We start from the raw sequence: 27132 nt of genomic DNA, 5'->3' as shown, positions 1-27132 counted from the left end.
AGGAGAGAGTGGAGTAGTGAGTGACAGCAACCTCGACCAATCACATACATAGAGTCGTCTGCAAACGAGGCCTTGTCTTTAACTGTCCAATAGAAAGCCTCGAAAATCTCCAATACTTTCGCTCGAGCTCGGTGGGCTTTAAAGAGCCCATGATAACAAAAACAACTTCTATGTTAAACTGTGATGGTATTATGAGCCTGAGCAATTTTTATTTTTATTTTATTTCAAACTAAAACGACTGACTATGAGCTCTGTTTGTTCATGTTACCCAAGTTATTGTTTTAGCTGATATTTTTGTTTTTTGTGTGGTGGGCTAATCTGCAAAATCCACAACAGGACAAGAAGGCAAAAAAGGTAGCCTAACAATTCAAAACATTGTAAAAAACTATTTCTTTGATTTTTTTCTAACTATGAAAAATGGGTTGCTAAGCAGTTGCCAAACTCTCAAAAAGTGTTACCTTAGTGTCATCATTAAGACATGCTAAAGGGAGGCTTTACTTATTGAGAATTACTTATCAACATGATAAAGCCTTGATTATTTTACCTTTTTATGGAGTGTGTGCATGCAAAAGTTTAAAGCCAATAAAATGCACTGAATACTGCATAGAATGTTCCTCCATGACCTATTAACAAATAAGAGTGGGCTGACAAACAAGCCCACTACAGAAATGCCCTCTTAAATCTCAAAAGTTATGTATGTAGTACACATAATATGACACGAAATGCTGTCACATTATACTCTTGGAAATAACACTTTAATATGATTGATACGTTTAATAGATTTGATCACTACAGATGAGTTGGGATTAGGGTTAGGAAAATAATAGAAGCTGAGCATGAATGCAATAAACTTTATGATGATGGGATTTGCTTACATGATCCCATCTGTCATGTTATTGGAGCTGACGTCTTAAGTTACAAAGAGGGACTGTGATGGAGGCTATTTTTACACCACTGCTACTAGGCCTACTACTGCATGACATTTTGAGAGATGGAAGTAAAGAAAAAAAAATGTCACAAATATACGGCTCAAATACAAGCTTAAACAAAGGCAGGCAAATGTTCATTTCAAACATGGAAGGCAATCTTTCCCGGCTCCAGAGCACCATCTGTTGGCCTTACATTTCCAATGGCTAGGTCCAACGTTGAGAGATGGAAAAAGAAAAGAACAAAAACACTTTTAACAAAAATGTCAAAGCCAAACTAAATAGGAATGTACGAGTGACAGATAGCAGGGGAAGTTAAGTCAGGAAGTTTTGCAATTCTTCCGCCATGTGGCTGGTTTCATGAGTCAAAATATATGTTGTGATGTTATCAAAATGTTGTCATGCTTTGCAGCGTACTGGTACACACCCTGTCTTATCAAAACTAACCTCATAGAGTCACACTAGAAAATCCACTGACTACATTCATTTCAAAACAATAGGTGTCTTATCTTATCACATGTGTGTGGAAACACTGTTGTGCTTTGGTTGTCCTTTGCTTGAGTTGTTCCGTGAAGCAGTTTATCTTAACTGAGCCTTCTGTCTCTTAATTTTGACAGGTAGGAAAGTGGGGTAGTAATTAGAATTTCAGCTGCTTTATAGTCAAGATAATATTTTTAACAATGTCTTTTGTCACTGCTTCTGACTAATGTGCATGACAAAGAAACACATTCTGTACAGATTCATTGAAGTCTCTCTTTTTTTTCCCCTCCAAGTTTATCCAGACCGTGATATTCTCCAGGGAGATTCACTAAAAAAAAACTGAAATGATGCTCATCACAACCAACACCCCATCATATATCCACAACCTCATTTATTCTGTGAATAAACCCACATTCATTTATTTAACTTGTAAGAAGTATAAATATTTTATTCAGGGGTGATTGAGGTGGTGTGCTCGGACAGCAGTGTGAATGTAACATATGCAATGATAAGTTAGAGGGAAACAAAACAAAAACTGTTAAAAGTGTCAAATCATCTTAAATAGTCCTATAGTATAAATAAGCACATTTCAGTGACCATTGAGTGAAATAAAAATCCTGTCTTTTCAGTTTTGTGTTTAAACATTTGTGTAACCATAAGACAACAAAGTGAGAATCAACTGAATAACAAAAATATAATATACAAGTAACAATGACAACATTGAGGGAGACCTTTCATATATTGCATCAGAATGACGGGTTGATAACAGGCTATGTACCCATCACTGCACCATACATCAGGTATCATGACATATTATTCAAAAAGGGTAATAGTAATGATGGACAAAGGCTTTTAATAAGGACAACCTAACTTTAACTAGCTTCACAACCATTTTAGGAATCAATGTATCTGACTTCAAACACCATAAATACCCTAACCACTCTCAAACTGTGTTCTGAAATCAGTAATTCCTTAATTTTCAGAAGGCAAATGGAAAAGTAAAATTTCTAATGCATTAAACTACATGTTGACACATGATCCTTAATGTGCCTATCCTGATCCATCTTGTAGTTCCCATGAGCAGATATTCAAGAAGTATCTTATAATAATATGTATGTAATAAAATATTAAATGAATGGTATATGGGAAATTCTCTTAAAGGTTAAGCCTAAGTAACGTAAAGATTTTCTGCATTGGTAAATGTCACAAAAGTCAACGTCAATTGTTGGTTTGAAACAGTCTGGTGTCTGCTCTCAAAGGTGACAACAAGACTCATGTTCCTATCTGTTTTGAGGTATTACACATTCAAACATTATTCATTACAATAGCCTACAGAAACTAACTGGGAAACACACTATTGTGTCCAGTTCTTAGGCAAAAAAAAAAAAAATCTAATTTTTGTGTCAAATGCAGAGAAATAAACATAAAGGGTCATCAGAACATGACATGTACTGCATATCAACAATGAGTGCAATAGGCAGCATTTAGAAGAGATTTGCCCTCTTCTTCATGTCATTACGTTTCCACAGTGGAAGTAAGTTGAAGGCTTGACTATCCATGCCAAAGATCTCAAAGAATGAGTCCGGGGATAGGTGTCGCTGCAAAGGAAATAATAAAATAATTAAATGGACCATGGACAAGTTGCACAGTTAATCTGTTTGGTGCATTTCTTGTACTAAAATAAAACTCATACTGTAAGTTTGACTAAAACTAAATATATCCTGGTCTTGTTTTTAAGGAAAACCTTTCAGCAGATGATGCCACTTTCAAGGAATTTATCAACATCCAAGTAAGTTTTAGTTATGGTATGTGTAGTATTTTATACAAGGTCTCGCATTTATTTAAAAAATGAAATGGAAAATATTTGTAAAAGATTTTGCACTTGAACTTTTGCCAAACTTCCTCACATGCTACTGTACCTCCAGTCTTGTTCTGTCAACATCCATGGGGAGCTTCACTCGCCCTCTACTACTAACTGCAAGCAGTTCATACGGGTAGACCTTGATGAAACAAAAACTGGTTGAGAATGCTTCATACTGAATGTTTATTATCGCACATGCTATACTTAAACAATCTTTTGTACGGTTATGCTACCAGCTATGCTGAGATATGAGATGGAGTTATAAACATGTTCCATGCAAATACCATGCATATTGTAGCTCCTATACAGTTATCATGGATAGAAGTCTATCTATAGTACCAGTGCTTCCACCTTCAGGGGTACATATAAGATTATGCTTCTATTAGCCTTTGTGAAATGATCTAGTAAACATAAATATACAAACAATACTTGCTTTTGGTTCCGACAAGTTAGGCATAGACACTCCTCTTTCCATTGGTGCTAATGGATGTTGACCGTCATGGCTGAGCTACAGAATGAAGCAAACACGTGCAATGGGAAAATGTCATGGCAGGATTAATCACTTCAAATCTAAAAGCCAAATGGCCAAATTAGTGCAATTAAAGTGTATTTATAAAATGTGGGGTTAAAGAGTCAATTGTGTAATATGGGCCACATCTGTATTGATGAAAAAGTACTGCATGCAAGCTGTACTGTATCTACAACTGTGAGTTTAAATTGAGTCAAATGTATACTTCATAAAAACATGCTTATGCAGAGAGTGAGGTGAGGCCAGTCCTTTGGAAATGCAGTAAACCAAACAGGGAAAGGAAGAAGAGCGTTGCGTAAAGTGCTTCTCACATACCTTAAAGTCTGAAAGGAAGAAAGGGAGGGAGAAGGTAAAGAACAAGCAACACAATTCAATTTCTAAATATTGTAGTGATTAATAACATTTAGTAAATAAAAATGTCTACGTAGTTACCTCTGAATCTGTCACTGCTGTAATGGGAGAAATCAGCTGAACGTGGCTTAATGAGAAGAGGAAAGGAAAACGGAGAAAAACATTTATTCTATTCATAAAGTGCGCTAAGTTGGACAAACCTCATATAGTTTCTTTAGTGAGTTTCTAGAGCTACCATAGAAAAACACACATAGAAGGTGACTGTGTGTCATGAGATGTGTAATAATCTACTTCAAAATGAAAATAAATGCAGCTGATTGGATCAAAGGACTGTCACTGAGCCTTGAACTGTAATGCTAAAGAGAGAATAGGGTGTCAGTGTTGTCGCTCTTACCGGATTGAGGCCACTGCGACCATATCCAGGCAGAGAGGACGTGTGGGATGTCAAGGAATTTGGATCTGTATGTAAAAGTGAAACAGCAGACAGATTAGTTCATAATCAGGAGGCGACTTACAGACAGACTCGACTCTTCGTCCAAATTAGAACAGACTTACTGAGTAGAATACACCTCAGGTTCTTTTCTTAGCCTTTTGCTAATTGTTCGGTAAATCGGACTTCTCAGTACTGCTCTATGTTTATATATACACAACAAAAATTGTACAAGTAAGTAAAGTACAGTGAGAAAACAAATTGAGATGGGAATCAGCAGTTTTTAAATAATATTTAACTGCTTCAAGCTGCGTTAAAATGAACTTTTTAAAAGGTCATATTATACCTTGCTGTTTATAAATTGGAGGCCTCCTGTACATGTTGAAGCCTTCATCTGCGGATGAAAAAAAGAATACAGCATCAGCAGATTATTCATTCTAAAAAAATCAATTAATCAATCAATTTATTTGTCACATGAAATGCTATAAACATACAATCCAGTGAAATCTAATCCTGTCAGTTCCTTTAATTTGTTCGTTAAAGCAGCCTAATGATGATCATTGTATTAGCAGACCCAAAATGATATATTGTTAGTAATAACCTGCTGTATTGTCTCCTTTTCCATTTCAATGTTTTCAGATATTGTTCAAATTATGCAATTTAACTCCCAATTTTTGCCTTAACTATTGCACTTTACAAAAATCATTTAAACTAGATTTCTGTTTAGAGAATATTTTATCTGAAAAAAGAATGGGAACACAATCAGTATTATAGAGCATCTGTACATATAATTTACTTACTCAAAAATGCACAAAGTGCAGTATTTAAAAAAAATTGTAGCACAACTTTGTAGTTGTGCTACAATTTTTGTAATTGTAGTACACTTATCAAAAAAAGCCAGCACTGCAAAAAAGGTGATGTCACAATGAGCACACAACTCATTTACATTTACAAAATAAGAGAGTGTAGCAAACGTTTTTCTAAATACAATTTAATTTCATGTAATTGTGGAGTTTCAGAAAGAATCATCAAGAGAATTTTAAAGAATCTCAAAACAAATGGATATAAATACAGCAAGGCACAGTTCATTATACAGAAATCAAGGCTGTGTGGGTTGTTTGTGATTTTCATTTCCACCAAAAACACATGCCACCGATTACTGTTCAGAGCTTGTCACATCTCACTCACACACACACACACACACACACACACACACACACACACAAACACCACACACACACACACACACACACACACACACACACACACACACACACACGATAAAACAGGCTTTAGAAGAATTACAGCACTGCTTAAAATAGGCACGGCTGTAGAGGAATGTGCGAGCGAAGTTGGGAACAGGCAAAGGAATATAAATCATATCAGTTTTATAAATGACTGCTCAGATCTATTTTAAACGGATTCTGTTTGTCAGTGCAAGAATTTAGTGAACGGTGGGGGAGGTGGCAGCACAAGAAAAAAGAAAAGTATTGTCAAAAAAAAATTGTCAAATGGGAAAAGAAAGGAGATCAGTGGATTCTCTGAAGGAAGCAGCTGCCTGGCATACATAGTGTGTGTTTTTTCTGCTGGGGCACAAACTCCTGTACTGTCTCTCACAGTAAGATGTGATGTGAAAAGTGGGCGACTGACAGTCTCAGAACTTTGACCACTAGATGGCTCCGTGTTCTAACAGTAAAGTGAATCACATCTCTGTGCCATCCTTCCTATAAATTCCAACACTTCCAACGCTTAAACTAGTAGTTTTATTAATAATAATAATGTATACTATATTAATCCAGCAGGGGAAATTACAATGTTTTCACTCTGTTATTACACACAGGCCTGAATTACACACACATGCTCAGTATCTATACATGCACTAAATGTCAGAGTGTGGGGGGGGGGGGGCTGCCCATGGAAAGGTGCTCCAAGCAGGGGATTTGGTGCCTTGCTCAAGAGCACCTTGGCAGTACCCAGGAGGTGAACTGGCACCTCTCCAGCTACCAGTCCACCACCATGCTTTGGTCCTTATGGGGACTTGAACCGGCGACCCTCCGGTTCCCAACCCAACTCCCTACTGATAGAGCTACTGCCATCCCCAGTAATAGTAGTAAATAACAAAGGCTAAGGTAGTACCAGGAGGGTATAAGGGATGCAAAATGGGTGGCAGAAGAGCAGGGGATCTTACCTTTGGTGGGAGAGAGAAAGTGGTGACATAAAGGGGAAGTGGGGCATGTGTCATTGTTGCCGGAGAACAAAGAGGGAGAAAGCATCAATCCTGTTTGTTATTCCACAAAAGAAGTGGAAGGAGTTGCGGAGGTAGAGGAGATAAGGGAGGATGGTAAAGCAGAGAACATGTGAGCAGAGGGAGGCTGATAGCTCTACAAAAGGTGATAAGATAGGTCATTTTACTTTTGTGCGCTCTCCTCACCTGGCCGGTGGAAGTGTTGTGGTGATCTGGACAGAGTTGGAGTGTAGCTGTGACGATTGTGTGTTGCATGGACTCCAAAAGATCTGTGGCTTGGAGATGTTGGTATGCATTTTCTGACTTCAAAACTCTCCTTGAAAGAAGAAGCAGTGTGAAATGCACAACAAATAAAAAAAATGAGTATTAAATATGTATGATGTTAACGGGTGTCTGGCACATACTGTATGTTACCTTTAGTAACTCTGCTCTACCTTAACTAAGTAAAGTTAATGCAAAAAAAAACTATCTCCGGAGTTTTATTTATGTTTCCTGGTGACTAAATCAAGGGAAGAAAAATAAATGAATGAAACATTAAAGAAACACAGCATACACTGCTATTCCCTTGTATCTCCCAACTTGACTAATATGAAAAAGAAAAACAACCTCATCCTAACAGTATGCACTATGTATGCACAAGGAAACAAAATGATTATATTATTAGGTACTTTTAGCCAATTATTCTAATTGCTATAACACAGATCATTAAATGAATTCTCAATGGCACAGTAAATAGCAACAAACCAGGTTTGTTTTTATCAGTTGACTCCATATTTAGTATGCAAACATTCTGTGGTTGACCTGCATAAAAGAATCAGCTAAATTCGTATAAATGTAAGTAGAGAACATGTATCCATATTCAGGCAGGTACCATAGATCTAGATATTTAGAGTGTTTTGTGAATGTAGAAGTGATATTGCTTCAAAACAAACTTAAAGATACATTTGTCTATTTTTCACAATAAGTATCTTTGCGTTTTGGGGCCAAACACAAATATGAGAACAAACTTGGTTTGACTCATAAATCAAACCAAGAAAAATACCCCCAAAACAATGGCACACAAACATGTCACCGGACAGAACTTGGAGCATTGAATGGAGTTACCTCTGAAGGGCTTTGCTTTTCCTGTCTGTTGTCTTTGTTGTCCAAAGTAGATGAGTTGTTCACAGACTTATAAGATATCATTTCAGGATGCTCTATATCATATATAGCCTTGACTCTGGGAATGGCTGCTAAGTGTCGGTAATCAATGATCTCATTATCTAGTTTTGCCTGGGACCAGGACAGCAGGAGAGGGCAGGATAGAGGGAGACAGAGGGTGGAAGATACAGTATGGGTCACGTCAGGTCAAAGGTCAAAGGTCGCTTATTACATGACTTCAGGGAGGAATAAAACTTGAACCCCACAACACCTCAAGCGGTCTGATTTTGGCACATGAAATGGACTGATTAACCTTATTATTATAATCTATTAATTGTTTCTCAGGCTTTTAAGTATAACAAAGGTACATTTTTGGCTCATATTTTGAGGTGTTTTGATGGGGTAAGGTCTATTCCACACAACAAACCAACAGTCTATGGATCATAATAAACTGGAAGGAGGAAAAGCAAGGACACAAAAAGCAGCAGGTTGTTTTTAAAATCAAAATCAATCTGAATTGCCAATGAATTCAAATCGATATAAGCAAATAAATAAATCTAAATTCCTGTTCAATATGTGGTTGATTTAAGACAATTGAAGGCTCTTCAACATTCAACCACAATTGAAATCCCATTTTTTCTCACAAGATTAAAAAAACTAGTTCCGATCAGTCAAGGTAAGGTTAAAGAAACATGTTTAATGTAATTTATTTGAATGTTTTTCCACATTGGCTATTGTCCTAAATGTTTGTCTTCAATTACAAAAAGAAACATCTTGCAAGAGAGACAGTTTGTCCATGCGAGTCCCCTGTATGAATCAAGGATAAATAAAATGTAAATCAAGCCGCGGTAAATTGTGCACCATGGAAGGTGTTCAGCACATGTTGTCAAGCAAGAACTTACACAGATCGTTCGACCCGGACTCCCCGGAGTGCATGAGCCCGGTCTGGAACAGGAGCTTTCGGATGAGGATCTAGTGGGCTAAAAGGGGGTTAAAAACAGCGTTAGTTCAAGTCATAGGATGCTGGGAAACTTCCTGCAGCAGTGTGTGGGGCTGGCATCATGCATTGTTCCTTATTGCAATTAACTCGAGAAAAAACACCTTTATTTGTACCTAACATTGATATCAGCCAGACTTCTGTTTTGCATTACATCATACATTGATGTATATTACTGTGAATTATGCGAGTATGAGTAGATGACTTGAAATAGCACAGCCAAGCATGCATCACGGTGTACATTGAAATTCCTTTTGCTACAGCCAACTTGTTTTTAAAAGGCATTTATGAAATGTACATACTACATACTGCTCTACCAATAAAAATAAAAGATCCTCTAAATAATTCTTGGATGCAAAAATGAAACGGATTAAAAGGAATCTGTATCAAAAGGTCTTCTTTTTGTGTCCATGAATCAGCACATGAGCTCTAATTGGCCAGCCTGGTGAGCAAAGTGTTGCATGTGAAGCAAGCGAGTGCGGTTAATCTCAAGACGTGAGATTACAGCCTGCTCACTCTACGAAACCACCAGTGCAAACGGCGAGCCCGCTCACAATATTGACCTTCAGTTTATGTGTGGGGAAAAAGAAATCAAGACAAGGTGTTTTTGGCCTGCTGACCTGGGAAGGAAGAGAATGTGTAAGATATCACACTTGCATTCTCCTTGTAACAGTAATTACAGTAGCTGGATAGTAACAGCTATTTTGAAAGGTTTTTGTGTATGTATATACACATACATATATACATATACAGTGGGTACGGAAAGTATTCAGACCCCTTTAAATTTTTACTCTTTGTTTCATTTGCAGCCATTTCCAAAAATCAAAAAAGTTCATTTTATTTCTCAGTAATGTACACTCAGCACCCCATCTTGGACAGAAAAAAACAGAAATGTGAAATTTTGCAAATTTATTAAAAAAGAAAACTGAAATATCACATGGTCCTAAGTATTCAGACCCTTTGCCGTGACCCTCATATGTAACTCAGGTGCTGTTATTCTTCTGATCATCCTTGAGTGGTTCTACACCTTCATTGGAGTCCAGCTGTGTTTGATTATACTGATTGGACTTGATTAGGAAAGCACACACCTGTCTATATAAGACCTTACAGTCACAGTGCATGTCAGAGCAAATGACAATCATGAGGTCAAAGGAACTGCTGAAGAGCTCAGAGACAGAATTGTGGCAAGGCACAGATTGGTCAAGGTTACAAAAAAATTTTGCTGCACTTAAGGTTCCTAAGAGCACAGTGGCCTCCATAATCCTCAAATGGAAGACGTTTGGGACGACCAGAACCCTTCCTAGAGCTGGCCGGCCGGCCAAACTGAGCTCTGGGAGAAGAGCCTTGGGTGAGAGAGGCAAGAAGAACCCAATGGTCACTGTGGCTGAGCTCCAGAGATGCGTCGGGAGATGGGAGAAAGTTGTAGTAAGTCAACCATCACTGCAGCAATCCACCAGTCGGGGCTTTATGGCAGAGTGGCCCGACGGAAGCCTCTCCTCAGTGCAAGACACATGAAAGCCGCATGGAGTTTGCTAAAAAAAACCTGAAGGACTCCAAGATGGTGATAAAAAATCTCTGGTCTGATGGACCAAGATAGACATTTTTGGCCTTAATTCTAAGCGGTATGTGTGGAGAAAACCAGGCACTGCTCATCACCTGTCCAATACAGTCTAACAGTGAAGCATGGTGGTGGCAGCAATGCTGTGGGGTGTTTTTCAGCTGCAGGGACAGGACGACTGGTTGCAATCGAGGGAAAGATGAATGCGGCCAAGTACAGGGATATCCTGGACGAAAACCTTTTCCAGAGTGCTCTGGACCTCAGACTGGGCGAAGGTACCTCCAACAAGACAATGACCCTAAGACACACCGCTATAATAACGAAGGAGTGGCTTCACCACAACTCCGTGGCTGTTCTGAATGGCCCAGCCAGAGCCCTGACTTAAACCAATTGAGATCTCTGGAGAGACCTGAAATGACTGTCCACCAACGTTTACCATCCAACCTGACAGAACTGGAGAGGATCTGCAAGGAGGAATGGCAGAGGTAACCCAAATCCAGATGTGAAAAACTTGTTGCATCTTTCCCAAAACGACTCATGGCTGTATTAGATCAAAAAGGTGCTTCTACTAAATACTGAAAAAAGGTCTGAATACTTATGACCATGTGATATTTAGTTTTTGTTTTTAATAAATATGCAAAAATTCTAAATTTCTGTTTTTTCTGTCAAGATGGTTGCTGAGTGTACATTACTGAGAAATAAAATGAACTTTTTTGATTTTTGGAAAAAGGCTGCAATGAAAACAAAGAGTGAAAAATTTAAAGGGGTCTGAATACTTTCCGTACCCACTGTATATATACACATCATGTCAAGCTATGATAGAAAAATCTGTGTTCGCATACTGCTTCTAACACACATTAACTTGCATGTCACATCCAGGAGGTCTTACCATGTAACTGTCCTCAGTTCTGTTGCTGTCTCTGCAGTCTGGGTGCCAAACTGTTGATCCTGCAGAGACAGGGACATCATGACAAAAAAAGGACAGAATGTCAAAGTAAATGCAGTTTACACAGTCAACAGAAAACATTTGCACACTGGACATTAAGATATTCACCCAAGCCTAAATTTATATCCTCACCATGAATGCGTGTTCATGCACATCAGGTACTTTCTCACACTGACCTTGCAGATACATTTCTTCGCCTTCTGTGAACATTTTGTTACATCGGCTGCATCTCGCACAGCTGGGGTGATAATGTTTCTCCCCTGCCTATAGCAGAACATCATGATAAATGTGTCAGAATCACCAACCGTCAAGTCATGTTAATATTCATTTTGAGAAAAGCCATGTCACAAAATCTCAATCTAAATTACAAGTGATGCAAATATAGATACAATCAGGAGCTGACTCCTCACTGAAAGAAAAGGTTTCTTACCTCTAGGACCTTTCCAGTTATAAACTTCTGACATTCTTCACATTGTACCCCAAACTGAATCTGGTAGTCTCTCTCACAATAGGGCACCCCATCCCTGAAAGATAAAACGTTAAAAAAAACATTGTTGTTAAAGAAACAAACTCAATTGAGGGGAGGAAGAATTAGGAATGAGAAATTTGTAGTTACTTGCTGATATATTCCCCGCTCAGCACTCTCCTGCAGGTTTTACACTTGAAGCAGCCAAGGTGCCACTTGCTGTCCAGGGCTAACAGAGCCTGGCCGTTCTTGATGTCTCTACCACAACCAGAACAGTCTGAGAAAACACACACACACACACACACACACACACACACACACACACACACACACACACACACACACACACACACACACACACACACACACACACACACACACACACACACACACACACACACACACACACACATTAAGAAAACCCTCCATTCTTCTTAATTATTTCTGCATATACATGTGAACTAGTTGAGTAGCTGTGCTGTTTCCTGTAGATTTGCTTTTAAATAAGTATCTTTCTGTATGGTCCTAAACCCTCTTAATCCAGAGGCTTTATGAGTCTGGATACTCTATTTATCCCTTTCCTATGTATAGTTGTACGGTGCATAAGGTCAAAGATGAGATTGAGAGCTGAGTTCTACTGCATCTCTCGGACCTGGCAGGATCCCATGAGGATTACCAGATTTTAATGTCAACTCAGTGGTATTATATTCAGTGCAATCCACTGTCTGATTATTTCAGCTTGGGATCAAAGTATTGGGTGTATTTTAAAGCTTCAATAATAAATAATTTTGATATGAAAACTGGATCCTTGCTGAGAGACAAAATCCTACAAGAGTGCACTTACTACTGGAAGAGCTGATGCCGTTAGTAGGAGACGCGGGTTGGATACAGCGCTGACAGAGGCAGTCCTTTCCGCTGAAGGTGACACAATCCCCTGCAGGAAAGGGCTGTCTGAGAAACAGAAAGAGACAGAGGTTTGCCATCTAACTTTGAAAAAGAAATTGGTTATTCTGCCTCCAAACGCCCAAAATGTTTTTTTTAATTTTTTTTTACAATTACTTGCAAACGGTGCACACAAAGCAGGCTGGATGGTAAGTCTTCCCCAAAACTGTGACCACCTGTCCCTCCACAAATTCCCCACAGTTGTTGCAGAGCGTGCCGTGAAGTCTCTGGAAGTCCAGCGGGCAGAGGTAGTCACTGTTCTTCATGAAGAAGCCACTATGAGCCAGGTCACAGCCACACACTGCACACAGACAACACAAACCATTAAATCTGCAATAATCTATCCTTTACATTTGTATTACCTAACCTTTTGACCCTATAATAGCCCGACCTTAAATAGCCAAGTTTTCTTTCTCTATATGTGTATTGGTTACCTTAAGTTGCCTTTTACCTGAATTTGTTGTGTACTTGAGACAAGGTATTTGTAACTTCTTCTATAAGACATCTGGTCTGTATACATTTGATTTTAATTTATTTGGATGAATAACTATGAATTTACAGTTTAAATTGTCACCTTTGTTCAGGCTGTTGTCATCCAGTAATCCATCATAGAGATGAGACATTTGCTATTTGGGCTTTCTGACCTCATGATTCTGCCAGGGTTTCTGAAGTGTTTATGTGTTTGACAAGTTACTGACAGGGAGGCAGTGTTTTTTCCCAGCTTGTTTGTTGTCATTCGATACACCCGTTTACGACACCGTCCTTCTGAACCTGCCACGACAGAATGCACAGAGATGCCAAGGACCGATTTATGCTGCTCTATTCCTGTCCCACTCACTTGCAACATATGGTTTTTTTTTTCAAATACTTAAAAATGACTATTTTTTTTTAAATCATAATAAAACACACACAAACATGTCTACATTCCTCTGTGATTGAGAAATAACTTTGATAATGAATCTTTACTTATCTTCTGATGGTCATAAATACATAAAATAAGTGTTAGCACTGAGAAAATTGTTATTCCCCTTCTGTCTGTACCATTATGTTTCATTTACTTTGGAAGAAAATAAACTTAATGGGGAATAACATGGATCACTAAAACAAAAAAAGGTTATCTGAATTACCATTTTTTCACAGTCAAGGTATAACATTTTGCGGCAAATTCTGATTCAATGAAGCCCACAGAGCCCATCGATCCCCATGTCCTCCCACTGTCAAAATACTGCAGGCTTCTCTGCTCTGAAAGTCTCTTTGTTTCCTCTGTGCTGTAAACACAGTCCCAATGCGATGAAAGGGCATCAACACAAGAAGCTTGTCACTTTCGATTAGTCTGGAACAATAGCCTAATGAGTAAATATGTTTTTCTCCAAAACAGAGTAACCGGTGAATGACTGTCTGACAACCCGAGGAGGTTTTCACAACGGCCCATTGTAGACGCAGAATATTTTGTAATAAATTGAATCTGATTGCATCAGCAGGCCAGCTAATGAATGGCCAGCAAGTTCTGCTCAATTTAAAACTGACCTACTGAAAACAATGTGTTTTAATGCCACCTAAAGGGTCAACTGTTACTTTACTGCTTTCATGTAAAATTGTTAATACATGTTTTAAAGATTATTTTTGGGGGCTTTTCCCTTTATTTTTTAGTGACAGTGGATAGACATGATGGGGGGGGTGACACGCAGCATACTCAGCAAACATGGGGCAAACGCTTTTACTGGGTGAGCTAGAGGCTGCCCCGTTAATCACATGCTTTAATTTAACTGGAAATTAACAATGAGTCTAATCACCTAATTTATAATCCAAACCCCACCACAGTACACTACTCCCAATGAACAGTGCCAGATCAAATTGACAACTGTATTATTAGGCCTGTGATGACATTCCTGTTACAGAGCAGCCTTATTTCAAGAAGTGATTTGGAGCAAAAGTCAGGAATTCAGTCCCAACATGTTTTCAAGGCAGCCACCAATTCATCTCCACTCCACATGGGGAATTCTGTCAATTGGATTGATCTCAAGCTTCCCAAATGTCCAAATTTAAACACCTACAGGGATCCTACCAACATAAGTCAATTCTGACAGATTGCAGGATTGTTTAAACATGCATGTATTGATGGTACAAACCCTTGCAGGTAAAGCACTTAATGTGGAAGTAGCTGGTCTGGACTCGCAGCACCTCTCCCTTGCATGGCTCCCCACACCTGAAGCACTGGATGACCCGCTTCCCCCGTGGAGAGCATGGGTGGCAGCCATCCTGAGCATGTAGCACTACAGGAGAGCAAGGAAATTATTTTTAAGAGATATGTTATTCTCTGTTCCCTGCCCAGGGACTTCAGATGTAAATGAGCTTATAGCTAACTCTGGTGCAGCTAGGACGCTGTCCCTGTCAAATAAAAAAATATTGTACATTAATCAGTTCAGTCTGCCTATCTGCATGCCATATAAAATGTCATCTTACAGTACCTGAAAGGGGAAAGTCTTCATAAACTATTTTTTGCCTACTTCTTTTAAAAAAAACTGCCACTCAACAGAAATGTAACCCCATGTTAGTAACTTCTACACTCTCAGAAAGTAGGCTGCATCTCTGCTAGTTGTTGTTTTATCATGTAAGGAAAGTGGAAGAGTTCAAAGTTCTGGTTGATTTAGCAAAGCGGCCTGTTACAATAAATGGGAAAAAGACAATGCTAACATGCTGCTGTTTAGCAGTTATACTGTTTACTGGGTTAAACATGGCAAACATTACTTAAATATTACTTACCATATTATATGCTTGTGTGTTAGCATGCTAACATTTATTAATTAGGAATAAACACAAAGTAAAGCCTAGGTTAATGTCATTATATGTAGGCCTTTTTGGTCACAACGTATTTTCAAATACTTCTAAAAGGTGTATACTTTTCTGCCTTAGGGAGCGCTTACATAACTAAATGTGCAAACACACACACACACACACACACACACACACACACACACACACACACACACACACACACACACACACACACACACACACACACACACACACACACACACACACACACACACACACACACACACTAATCTGTAGTGTCTCACAAAGACAGACAACAGCTCGAGGAAGCCATTATTTCTCACATTGAATCTTACAATTACATCAGTAACAGTATTCTACATGAGCCAACCTAATCTCATACTGTAGCAAAAACCTCATTCCTTCTCCTTCTGTCACGGTCATGTTTATATGGCGGCAGAAGCAGTAGATGCCTGTAGAATCTAATCACAGCCCACTTGAGAGGTCTTGAATGTGATTAGCAGAGGAGAGAGGGGAAAGAATGTGGCACGTTGAGACTCAAGAGCGCTGTGTGGACATCCAGCACACAAATAGATGAACGAACACACAGTCTTCATCTTTTCTTTTTGGGATATACAGTTTTGCCACGTGGAAAGTTGTAACAAATTCACATATTAACCCTTACAGCTTCACTGGATATACTTTATATACCTCAACACACTAATATGTATGAGTTGTGTCTTCTTTAACCAAAACAGAACACACTAACAGAACAAAAACAAAAGTGCAGGGGAAGTAATAAAAAAAGTAAATATTTCAGCTTTAGAGCAGGCTTATGATTGTTGCAAACAACAAACTATACATATTTTACTGTATCTTTCCATGAAAGCAAAAAGCAGTTTTGGTCTTACAGAAAGAGGAGAAAGGCTTTGATTACGCTCATTCTTGGCAATTTTATTGATGACATTTTGAGAATATTCCTGCCAATAGAAGAGCAGTTAGTCGAACATTGTCTGTGCTAGTAATCGCATAAAATCTGATCTAAAAAATTTAAAAAAAGTAAGTTAGTTATTAAAAATAAGTGTTATTTCTGCCAAACTTGACAAAATCCTGGTGGGAATGTTGTAACCCAATCCTTTATCCATTACACTCCAACATTGACTGAAAACACTGCCAAACTGGCCTTTGTCCTAGAACGTCTCAGATATTTGCTGTGATGCCAACACAACATCACAGACGCACACTGTTTAGAAATGGTTTTGTTGCAAATTGACTGATGGAGAAGGACCCGCTACCCTACATTTTATTGTGTGTACAGCAATCCATTATACAATATGTGTATGGTATTATTCTGCATATAAAGTATACAGGATAATGTGTGCTTGTGTTAATGGTAAAACCCATGTGTGGAGACCTCCGGTTGAAATATTTCAATAGTCCAAAATGCCCTCCGCTCTTTCTTGATCTCTCCCAGAATGTGAAGCTGATATAGTGTCAAGTATTAGCGAATGGTAGATTTAGAAAGACAACAAATGGAGAGAAACCTGAGACAGACAGCTAATCACATAACCCACTATGTACAGCTATGGAAACCTGCATCTGTGTGGGTAAGGAGTGAGGTAGGGTCTATTTTAAGTCTTCAGAATCTTTTATGTTTAAATATACCTCACAAAGTAATAAAATGTAAACTATGCTTAATATACAACAGGACTACACATTTAGCCATACAATGAGGTCATATCATTGGTTTTGAATAGTATACGTACATATATGTGTTACATGGACTACAAGCTGTTTTTGGTCATGCTAGGTGTGTTAATAATCGTTAATAATTGACTTTAGAGCTTTCAACAGTCTTAAATGCTTTTTAAGGTACAGTACAAAGACTACTACAATCATTCAGCAGCAGGAACACCCCCTAGTTTGCCAGAAACGCAATTGGAGTGTCAGGGTCTCTTTCATTCACATATCCCATTTAGAACGCACTTGACTAATTTTAGATAGTGTGCAATAGCACTTGTCGTGTGTACATGCTATGAAAAAAGATGTAAAAAATACTTCTATTCAGTATCAGTGGAGCAGGAGTTTCATGAGGACAGCAAACTAAGGAGGATTTAATATCAGCAGACTCTTGTTTAGTGAAATGAGTGGGGTTACTTTCCTCTGACTGTGACTGAGTTCCTTGTTGCAGCTAAATAGAATAATCAGAGTGAAGCACTGATTAATTCAGACTTATTGCTAAAATCACATGCTGGTCTTAAGCCCCCACAATGCTCCATGATTAGCTGAAACAGCTGGGATTGCACTTTTCCCCACTTGGCAACCACAGTTGTTATCTCCAAATTCAGGTTCTAGATTCGGGAAAGGTTTAAGAATCATTACTGTTTGCTAAGAGATTACAGATTACAAATGATATGTGGTTCAGACAAGGTTTGTAATAACTCTGTACAGTATAACACAAGACCGCACTATATGCAGGAGCAGGTCATATGACGAAGTCATAACATAAGCAATATTTGTTCTGACCTCTAAAACAATCAAATATCCCAATCAAGTTGCTAATGAATCATCACTATGTAAAGACAAACATAAAGCAAAAGCAGGGACACTTCCACTTTCTCATCCTCTACACCACACACACGCAAAAAAAAAAAAAAGTCTACCTTTCTCTTTCATGACAGTTGGTTTCCACGCGTCTGCTCACTGCAGCGGATCAGAGTGAGGAGAAGAACTAACTGGGCTGCTGGTCCATGGGGAAGGGGGTGGTCCAAAACACAGAGGGCAGGAGTGTGTGTGTGTGTGTGTGTGTGTGTGTGTGTGTGTGTGTGTGTGTGTGTTCTAAAGGGAACAGCAGGGGAAGTGTAAAGAACCATTCTCTCCCACCATGCTGAACAAGAGAGTATTTGAATCCCAGACATATTGTTTTGAATAATTTAAATTTCTCTGGGTAAATCATAGATCGTAATGACAAGTCATTAGTAGAACAACTTAGCACCAAGCAACCACATAAGGAAGTAAGTAAACTATTCATTACCAGACATCTTTGCAGGAATACCGTCCAACTTCTCACACAGGAGGTAGTCGTTGGGGTTGATGAAAGGCAGCTGCTCCATCATGGACTGTTTAGGAATAAGGTAGAGAACCTCTGCAATTTCACCATCTTCAATAATTGACATTCGCCTGACTGAGTTTTTCCTCTTGACCCGGTCCAATACTACCATTTCATTGCTGTGGCTGGAGCCGCAGATCTTTCCCAGGTTGCTGAGGGTGAGGAGGCTGGACATGCTCATGCTGTCAAGGCTTTCGTCCACAGTTAAGGCTGCAGATAGACTCCGAGCAATAAAGCATAAAGCAGATTTCAAGATATTAAAGCCCTCTGTTGCTCTGTCTGACTTTGTGACTGAGTCAGCGTGTGAGAGTATTGTCTATCAGGCAGTCAGAGACTAACTCCTACCACACGTCACTTAAGAAGATTAAGTAAGGTATATTTTTAGGGTTTATCTTCATGGTGGAGGATCTGAGTTCGAGGAAGTGTCTAATAACTAATGAGGTAACTGTCTTCCCTCCATTCCAGTGACTTTAACTTTAACTAACAAATAGGATGCATCATTCTAATAATCTAATGATTGGGGCACTGAGACACTGAGGATTATGAGCTGTATTTTATCATCCAGTTAAAGTCTAAATCTTCAGTAAATGTCTGATTTTTGGTTGGATAATGGCCAAATACAAGAGCCAGCTGGACAGCAAAAAAATAATTTTCGGGAACCTTTTATGACCCTCTGACTGCAAATATTGAACATGGGATTGCTTTTTTCCTCCCTCTCAGTAATCTGTTATTCGACATGGACGGCAGTCTTTTGCAAGCTTAGCTTTAGAACATTTAACCTGGCACAGAGTCAGGGACAGGATGTTTGACACCCTGAATCTGGCTGTATCTTTAAGTATTTGAGGACTACAGCATTATTTAAGGAAAGACAAGTCTGTCTAGGTCAGTTTAGGCACTCTCTAATCTGCATTTAACAAATGCCAATGCTAAAATCTGCTCAGATGTAACAGTGTGTTGATTATATGGGAAAATAGACGGAAGTTGATTGAAAGCACAAGCTTTAACAGGTAACATTTTACTGTTAAAATACTCAAAATACTTCACCTAAATTTTTTTTTTTTTTTTAAGTAGACTCACCAACAATAAATTGGTGCCTGTCTGTATCATTTTAGAGGATTAGTATGTTCTCCTGCATTTTACTTCAGCTTGAAATATTACATTTTCAGAAATAATGAACGATGGCTATTAATCAATGGTAGTGGTAAAACTACTAAAACAGCAATATAAGTTGGCACAAATTAGACAGCAAGGAATATGTACAGGCTTTAAGATGAGCAGTAACATTAGTGTGAACAAGAAAAACAATTTACGCTATGAAGTAGCCCACATTCTTGCAATTGTTGACAGCGCTGTTATTACGACTAGCTCCCCCAAAATCCCCACACTAAGTAGGTACTAAGAATTCAGGTACCTAAAATAGAAGGTTGGATATGGGACCTAAAGAGTTGAAGTAAAAGCCATTGGGAAAAACACTCAAATCTTTACAATACCACCCTAATACGACATGAGCTGTAGTCGATCCACTTCAAACAAATGTGTAAAGAGCTCCCCCTAGTGCTAAAAATGATGTGCTGAGTATTTAGAAAAAACATTACACTGGTTATGTTGGTCAACCTGTACTCCAACGCGCTACTCCACATAGCATTTGGGGATGGGAGGAAAACAAACTCTGGTTTATTGGCATTTCTTTAAACCAATCACAATCGTTTAGTGCCGGACGGAGCAACAGCAAAATAGTTGTGCGAGAGAATACTCAGATTGGACAAATAGTCTAGTTGTCTTGATTTACCCTGCAGAGATCTGAGGAGCAGTTAACCGTAGTCCTACATTCACCGGAGTTCATAATTCCATAAAAAAATAAAGTGGAAGGAAACGGAAATCGGCAAAAATTAAATGCATCCGGCGGAATTTCCTGCGTTCTAACTAACTAACTAACATGTACCAAGCAAGCGTGTAGGTATCAAGCTTTTTTTTTTTTTTTTTTTATAAATAGACTTGTAGCACAGAATGCAATGCTAAAAAGCACTTTATTTGTTGCCGTTTTGGCAATGTGATATATCAAATTCCCTTCTTTAAGTAGTACACAGTGACATCTTTAACCATGAACAAACAGATTGGATGTACAAATACTTTCATTAAAAAAATTGTAAAAACACAGTCATTGAATTTTTTTTGAGACATGAATGTTAAAAATATGTTAAAATTATTTAGTGACCTCACTGTCAGTTATGGCAGTACATTTGATATTGGATGAGATTACTGATAGAATGTGTTTCATCTCAGATTAACTGGAAAAAAGTTAAAAGATAAAAATATAGTTTTGATGGGTTTTTTTTTGAGTAATTGTGTTTTTCTTTTCCTGTATTACTAAAAAATCTGCAATACGTGGTTCACATGTAATAAATAACACCATTTTGTTGTTAAATGCTGTTTAAATTATCTGTTGTTGTTGATACAGTATGGAGAAGCAAGGTGGTTTCAGTGAGGTGTGCAATAAACCAAGTTCAATTTGAAAACTGCTACATATAAAACCAAATACAGTATATATATAACATTTCTCTTTCGCTATACAAATAAAAAGAGAGAGAAATGTTCATATTTGAGTAGTGTGTGTAACCAAAACTTAAGAGTTGAGAGAACGAGATCTGACCGCCTCCTCCTCCTCATCCTCATCCTGCTCTTCCTCTCCCGGGTTGAGCGGCTCTCTGTCGGAGTCTCTCTCTGCCTGCTCCGATTTCTTGGTCGTCTTGTTCAGGATCCCGCCCTGCAGAGAAACAAATCGGAACTGAACATGCTGCATCCTGTGCTGAAGTCAGCTGACAATAGACACATGCAGCACATACATATTATGCTATACAGGCTAGGAGATGTCTGACCTGTCTGTGGTCGACCATGTTGAGCAGCACCGAGGTGATGATGCAGGCGATGGTGTTGGCCAACATGAAGATCATCATCCTCTGCCAACGCCACAACGGAATTTTTGTTTCACTGGCCGGGAAATGGAGAAACACGAAGGTAAGTAAATCCCTACATGTAGCATGCCATCAAGTGCACTGCAATGAGAGCTGAATCTGAAGTATTCCTACCTAGACTTGGTGCCCAAAATCTGCCCAACACCAAATTGGACACCCCAATCCCAACCATCTGTTGGAGGTAGCCAACCATGGCTGTTCCAAGAGTCGCCTGAGGTAAACAAGGGAATAGACGACGGCCACATGCTTGCCTGAATACAGCACAGATAGTTTCAATTAAAATAACACACACACCACACACACCCACCCACCCACCCACCACCCACCCCCCACCACACACACACACACACACACCCACACACACCACACACACACCCACCCACACACACCACACACACACAACACACACACACACACACACACACACCACACCACACACACACACACTACCACACACACACACCCACCACACACACACACACACACACACCACACACACACACACACCACACACCACACACACACACACACACACACACACCACACACAAACACACACACACACACAACCAACACACACCAGCAAACACAACACACACACCCTACCACCCACCACACACACACCACCACACCCAAGCACACCCTACATCACCCACACACACACACACACACACACACACACACACACACACAATTGAGAAAGAATAAGACAAATCATTCACTTATTTAAAATTTTACTAGGGGGGCAAATTGAAATTGAAATGTTAAAACAATGGCTTTGTCTTTGACTCACAGCAGCGAAGGAGTAGGTGACTCCCAGCCATATGGTGGAGACGAGGGGAGGGACAAAGGTGAAGGCCAGGAGTCCAAACACAGGCAGCGTGAGGATGGCACACGCCAATGCAAAAATGCCCCGCAGACCCACAAAATCCTGGAACACAAGACTATGTCACCAACGCACCCATTTATTTTATATTGCTTCATAAGCCAGATTTTTGAAGAGTTTAGAAACAGGTTTAGGTTCTAGATACTTACTATGAGAATGCCCACGCTGGCTGAGAGGACCAGTGAGCTGTCATAAACCGCCCCGGCGATATAGGACGCCTCCTTCTGACTGTAGCCATTGTACTTATCCTGAATGAACTTACTGAACAAGAGGAAAAACAGCAGCATGTTACTACTAAATTATTCTTTTGTCTGGACTATGTTCATATCGATACAGTGGTTTTATAATAATATATACCCATCCCGAAGGAATTCTTTCCATAAAAGTGTTTTCAGACTGTTAAATGACCTTCAAAACTCCACTTTAACCCTGAGAAATGTGCACGTGTTGAGAGTTAATAGCTCTACCTAGCATCTGCGATGAACGGAAAGATGCCATTGTAGAAGAACATGATGGTGAGCACCAGCAGCCAGTATCTTAGCGACAGGAGCTTCACATCCTGAATCCTCTACACACACACACACACACACGCACACACACGCACAACAGAAGAACTGAGGTCAGATACTCCGTCTGCAGTATTCTTGCACTTTAAAATGATGTTTGAAACAGGTTTTCTTAAAAGATAATGTTCGTACCACTTTGCGGGACTCCTCTCGGATGGCGCCGTCAAGACCCAGCTGCCTCATTCCGATCTTGTCCAGGGCACTGACTACAACGGCACATACAAAGCCGAGCACACACAGTAGGGTACCTGGAAAGCATCATGTGGGAAACACTCTTAATTAAACCTTCTTTTTTAACATTTTGCTATTATTTAGTCATGCCATGAACCTTGATGTTTCTATCCCCTCCATTTAGGACTTACCACCCCAGAGTGTCCACTGTATGCCATATTGTTCTTCAAACCTCTGGGTGAGGAAGAAGTTCAGGACTGAACCCAGGCGAGAGAAAGCCAGGGTCAGACCGAAAGCCAAGGCCAGTTCCTTCCCTTTGAACCAGAAGGCTGTGATGCGGTTCTGAACAACTAGTAAGGAAGTACATGAGAAGAGTGGTTTAAGAACATTCCTCTGAGTGGACACCGCAAAGAGTGGTACTTTTTGGAAAGTGGCCTTACTGGTGAGAGATCCATTGCCTGATCCAAACAGTAGTCGGCCAGTGAGCATAAGCGGCAGCAGATAGGGAGATCCTTCAAAGTGGGAACCCAGAGCAAACAGGGACGAGCCCAAAACACACAGAAATGAGAACAGAAATACTCCAACTGCAGAGAGGAGGAAAGGGCAATCCATTTACCATGAGTTACCGTAATTCAGTTGTTTGATTTGCAGAGAAGATATTGACAGACTTACAGCGGTTTCCTAATTTATCAATCAGGAACCCAGCCATGATCACCACTACTGCATTCCTGTTGGTAGGAGAGAAGAGCAGTTGGTGCTATGTAGCTATTTTCTGATAAGTCATGTTTCAGTAGATGACAGGCAGTCGTGTGGGTGGTGTGTGTGTGTGTGTGTGTGTGTGTGTGTGTGTTGTGTGTGTGTGTGTGTGTGTGTGTGTGGGTGGTGGTGTGTGTGTGTGTGTGTGTGTGTGTGTGTGTGTGTGTGTGTGTGTGTGTGTGTGTGTGTGTGCGCGTACGTACGTCCAAGCATAAGATGCCATATGAAGATTGTACTGCTGAGGGGGTTCAAATCCCCCAATCCCACCCACACACAGTCCACTGTCCCATTGATCACTGTTGCGTGGACATTTCGGTTCTGTAACAGGAGGGGAAGCTAAATTATCATCGAACTAGCCCCAGACTGAGGAACAGCTTTTGGACTTTTGACACCAGACTACAATGATGCTGTTGAGGTAATGTGGAGATATCATTCAATACTGATGATTTCTTTACATTGGTCTGCACCTCTTACTTACCCCTTGGAACTGATCTTGCAAAACACTGGGGATGTCGAAGCAGAAGTAAGAGCCAAATGTCAACAGACAGTTGAAGAACAGCACCACAAAGCGGTAATAGACTGTAAAATAAATAAAATAGCATAAAGACTGGATCAATATGTTCCTCCTGGAGTCTAACTTCACTATGAAAGTCAGTCTAAAACACGGACAAGATACCAACACCACCGGACACTTCCGTATTTCACATACAACAAAAGCAGCATGTTGGTTTATATATTTTGTCTTCTTTTTTAACAGGCAAATAATATCCATTAGAAGACAAAACCAATGATAATCAATTACCAATGATATATACATCATTTATAGGTCATGTTTGCCATTTACCCCTGTGAGATCACATTTATGATCAGTTGATCATTTTTGTTTTTTGTGAGGAAACAAGAAAATTCAATTATAAAAAAGGTTAAAAAAGATTTTTGGTCATAAGTGCAGCTTGCTTATTTATTTATTTATTAATTAATTAATTAATATATATATAGGGGCAGCTGTGGATCAGTGGTTGCCTGCCAATCAGAAGGTTGGGGGTTCAATCCCTGTCCCTGCAGTCCCATGTCAAAGTGTCCTTGAGCGAGACACTGAACCCCGAGTTGGCCCCGATGCTGCGCCATCGGAGTGTACATGTGTGTGAGTGTTTATCTGATGAGAAGGAGGAACCTTGTACGGCAGCCTCGGCCACAGTGTGTGAATAGTGAATGGTTCCCGTGCTATGTAAAAGTGCTTTGAGTAGTCGTTAGGACTAAAAGCGCTTTATAAGAAAAGTCCATTATATGTACTTCTTAGAACTTAATCAGAAAAAAGAGAAGTGCTGAAATAACAATTTTGTAACTTTGTTTGGGAATAGAAGGTGCAGAAGGCCACACACACACACACACACACACACACCCACACACACACACACACACACACACACACACACACACACACACACACACACACACACACACACACACACACCCCAGTTAGGAGGAGGACACAGTTAAGTTGCACATACAATTATTAATTATTACTCAGGTCCAGTAGACCCGAACACCTCATTTGTTATAGTTATGTGGGGGGTAAACCGTCATTGAAAATAAGATATTTTTTATGTTCTTCACAGAAAATGTGTGCCAGTGAGTTTGAGTTAGAAAAAATAATAAATAGCATTATTTTCTTTTAGCAAACATTGAAAAGGGGTCCCACAGACCCGGACACCTTACAAAGAATTGTCCAAGACAAATAGACTAAAAAAAAGGAATATAAAAAAATAAAACAATAATATTGGCTATTATGGCTCTCACGTGGTACTTTTAGAAAAGATGTAATTCCTATAAAGACATTAAGTTATTTAATATTATGCTCTGAATAATAATTAGTGTTAGTTATGGATTTACCACCAAATAAAGTGTTAACGTTAGCTAAAATCTTCTCCTTCTGCACAGTGAAGCTTAAACATTCATATAGTAAACGTTAATAAAGTAATAATTTTTAAAAAGCACATTTTTGAGTGGAAGGGGACCTTTGGCTTGATTTGATTTATTAAATTGCATTAAGAATTCCTTAAAGTCCAGGATTTATTTCCATTGTGCCAGCTGATGTTTATCCCTGGTTTTGTACATTTTCTTTAACTCAGCCCAAGGGAAATTTGGTGTTTACCCCTTACTGGGAAAACAAACTGTGTATATAAAAAATAAAATAACTGCAGCATTAGCTTAGCTAAACTTAGCTTTTTCATATGTCATTCACAAACTAGCAAACCGTTGCTGCTAACGTCAAGGTTTGGACAACTTCCCATTTAGTCACATGAACTCTTCTAACGACACTTAAAGCATAAACTGCTGACTTGGTCTTTCACTGACCCCGTTTTTTCAGGGAAGTGCAGGGTTTCGAGACAAAGGTTTTGATAATTTGCCTATGCTAGGGTTGGTGACTTTAAGGACAAATAAAACTATGGTCAGTCGTACCTTTCTCCGCCGGCTGCGTCATGGTGAGCAAAAGGACAGTGGCTATAAAAGAAAACTTCCAAATCCCATTATTCACCGTTGTTTACATGAACAGGCAGGCTAGCAGGCTAGCAGGCTACGTTGAGGTCCGCTACAACTCTCCTGCTGGTGTCCGCAGCTCTACAAACTACATGGATCGGTCTCTTCCGGTCTCTTCTCACACCCTGACGCAGCGGGACGTTTGCAAATCTGCGCACGCAGCGACACTGCAGCCCTGCAGATTGTTTCTGTTCTTTTTTTTTTAAATTTTTTTATCCTGGAGACTTTATTGAGAAACATATTAGATTATTTTCTTTAGTAAAAGTTGAAGAAAAAGTCAAAGATGAATAATAAAATAAATGTCTATAATATAGTTATTCAATTATATATATATAATTATTACATTATATATAATATATATGCAGTATATATATACATATATAATTATTAAATTATATATAGTATATATACAGTGTATATACTGTATATATATACACAGTATATATACTGTGTATATATATATATATACACACACACACACACACA

The 27132-nt window shown here is 39.2% G+C and overlaps 2 protein-coding genes across 9 annotated transcripts; both read right to left on the bottom strand.

Annotated features, from left to right (window-relative positions):
* Positions 1-1837: 1837 nt before the first annotated feature.
* On the bottom strand, positions 1838-19080 carry LOC116671443 (actin-binding LIM protein 1). 8 transcript variants are annotated; one of them, XM_032502737.1, is made up of 21 exons: positions 18681-19080; positions 15001-15144; positions 12989-13172; positions 12774-12880; positions 12080-12206; positions 11894-11987; positions 11640-11727; positions 11407-11465; positions 9523-9579; positions 8865-8942; positions 7927-8094; positions 7292-7321; positions 7009-7138; positions 6766-6855; positions 4924-4971; positions 4542-4606; positions 4229-4274; positions 4112-4119; positions 3701-3775; positions 3314-3406; positions 1838-3004 (listed from the first exon to the last, which is right to left on the bottom strand). In XM_032502737.1, exons 1-20 carry the CDS (start codon positions 18934-18936, stop codon positions 3317-3319), a joined length of 1944 nt encoding a protein of 647 aa, XP_032358628.1. In that variant the 5' UTR covers positions 18937-19080; the 3' UTR covers positions 1838-3004; positions 3314-3316. The 8 variants fall into 8 exon arrangements, with proteins under 8 accessions (XP_032358628.1, XP_032358624.1, XP_032358630.1 ...); XM_032502733.1 differs by having other exon boundaries at positions 3326-3406; positions 18681-19078; XM_032502739.1 differs by lacking the exon at positions 18681-19080 and adding an exon at positions 18310-18454 and having other exon boundaries at positions 3326-3406.
* Positions 19081-21321: 2241 nt separating this feature from the next.
* LOC116671653 (major facilitator superfamily domain-containing protein 1) lies at positions 21322-26766 on the bottom strand. Its single transcript, XM_074783845.1, is given in 16 exon segments — positions 21322-21519; positions 21632-21743; positions 21842-21872; positions 21875-21948; positions 21950-21978; positions 22520-22657; positions 22762-22873; positions 23080-23180; positions 23311-23426; positions 23541-23699; positions 23790-23933; positions 24022-24077; positions 24309-24358; positions 24361-24423; positions 24584-24684; positions 26569-26766. Coding segments are annotated over 16 exon segments (1449 nt in total). The 5' UTR covers positions 26591-26766; the 3' UTR covers positions 21322-21378.
* Between the last annotated feature and the right edge of the window lie 366 nt (positions 26767-27132).

The sequence above is a fragment of the Etheostoma spectabile genome, chromosome 21 (genome assembly GCF_008692095.1).
Source record: "Etheostoma spectabile isolate EspeVRDwgs_2016 chromosome 21, UIUC_Espe_1.0, whole genome shotgun sequence".
NCBI classification, from domain to species: Eukaryota; Metazoa; Chordata; class Actinopteri; order Perciformes; family Percidae; genus Etheostoma; species Etheostoma spectabile.
Note: the sequence above shows the minus strand (reverse complement) of the source record. Positions and strands in the feature narration are given on the sequence as shown.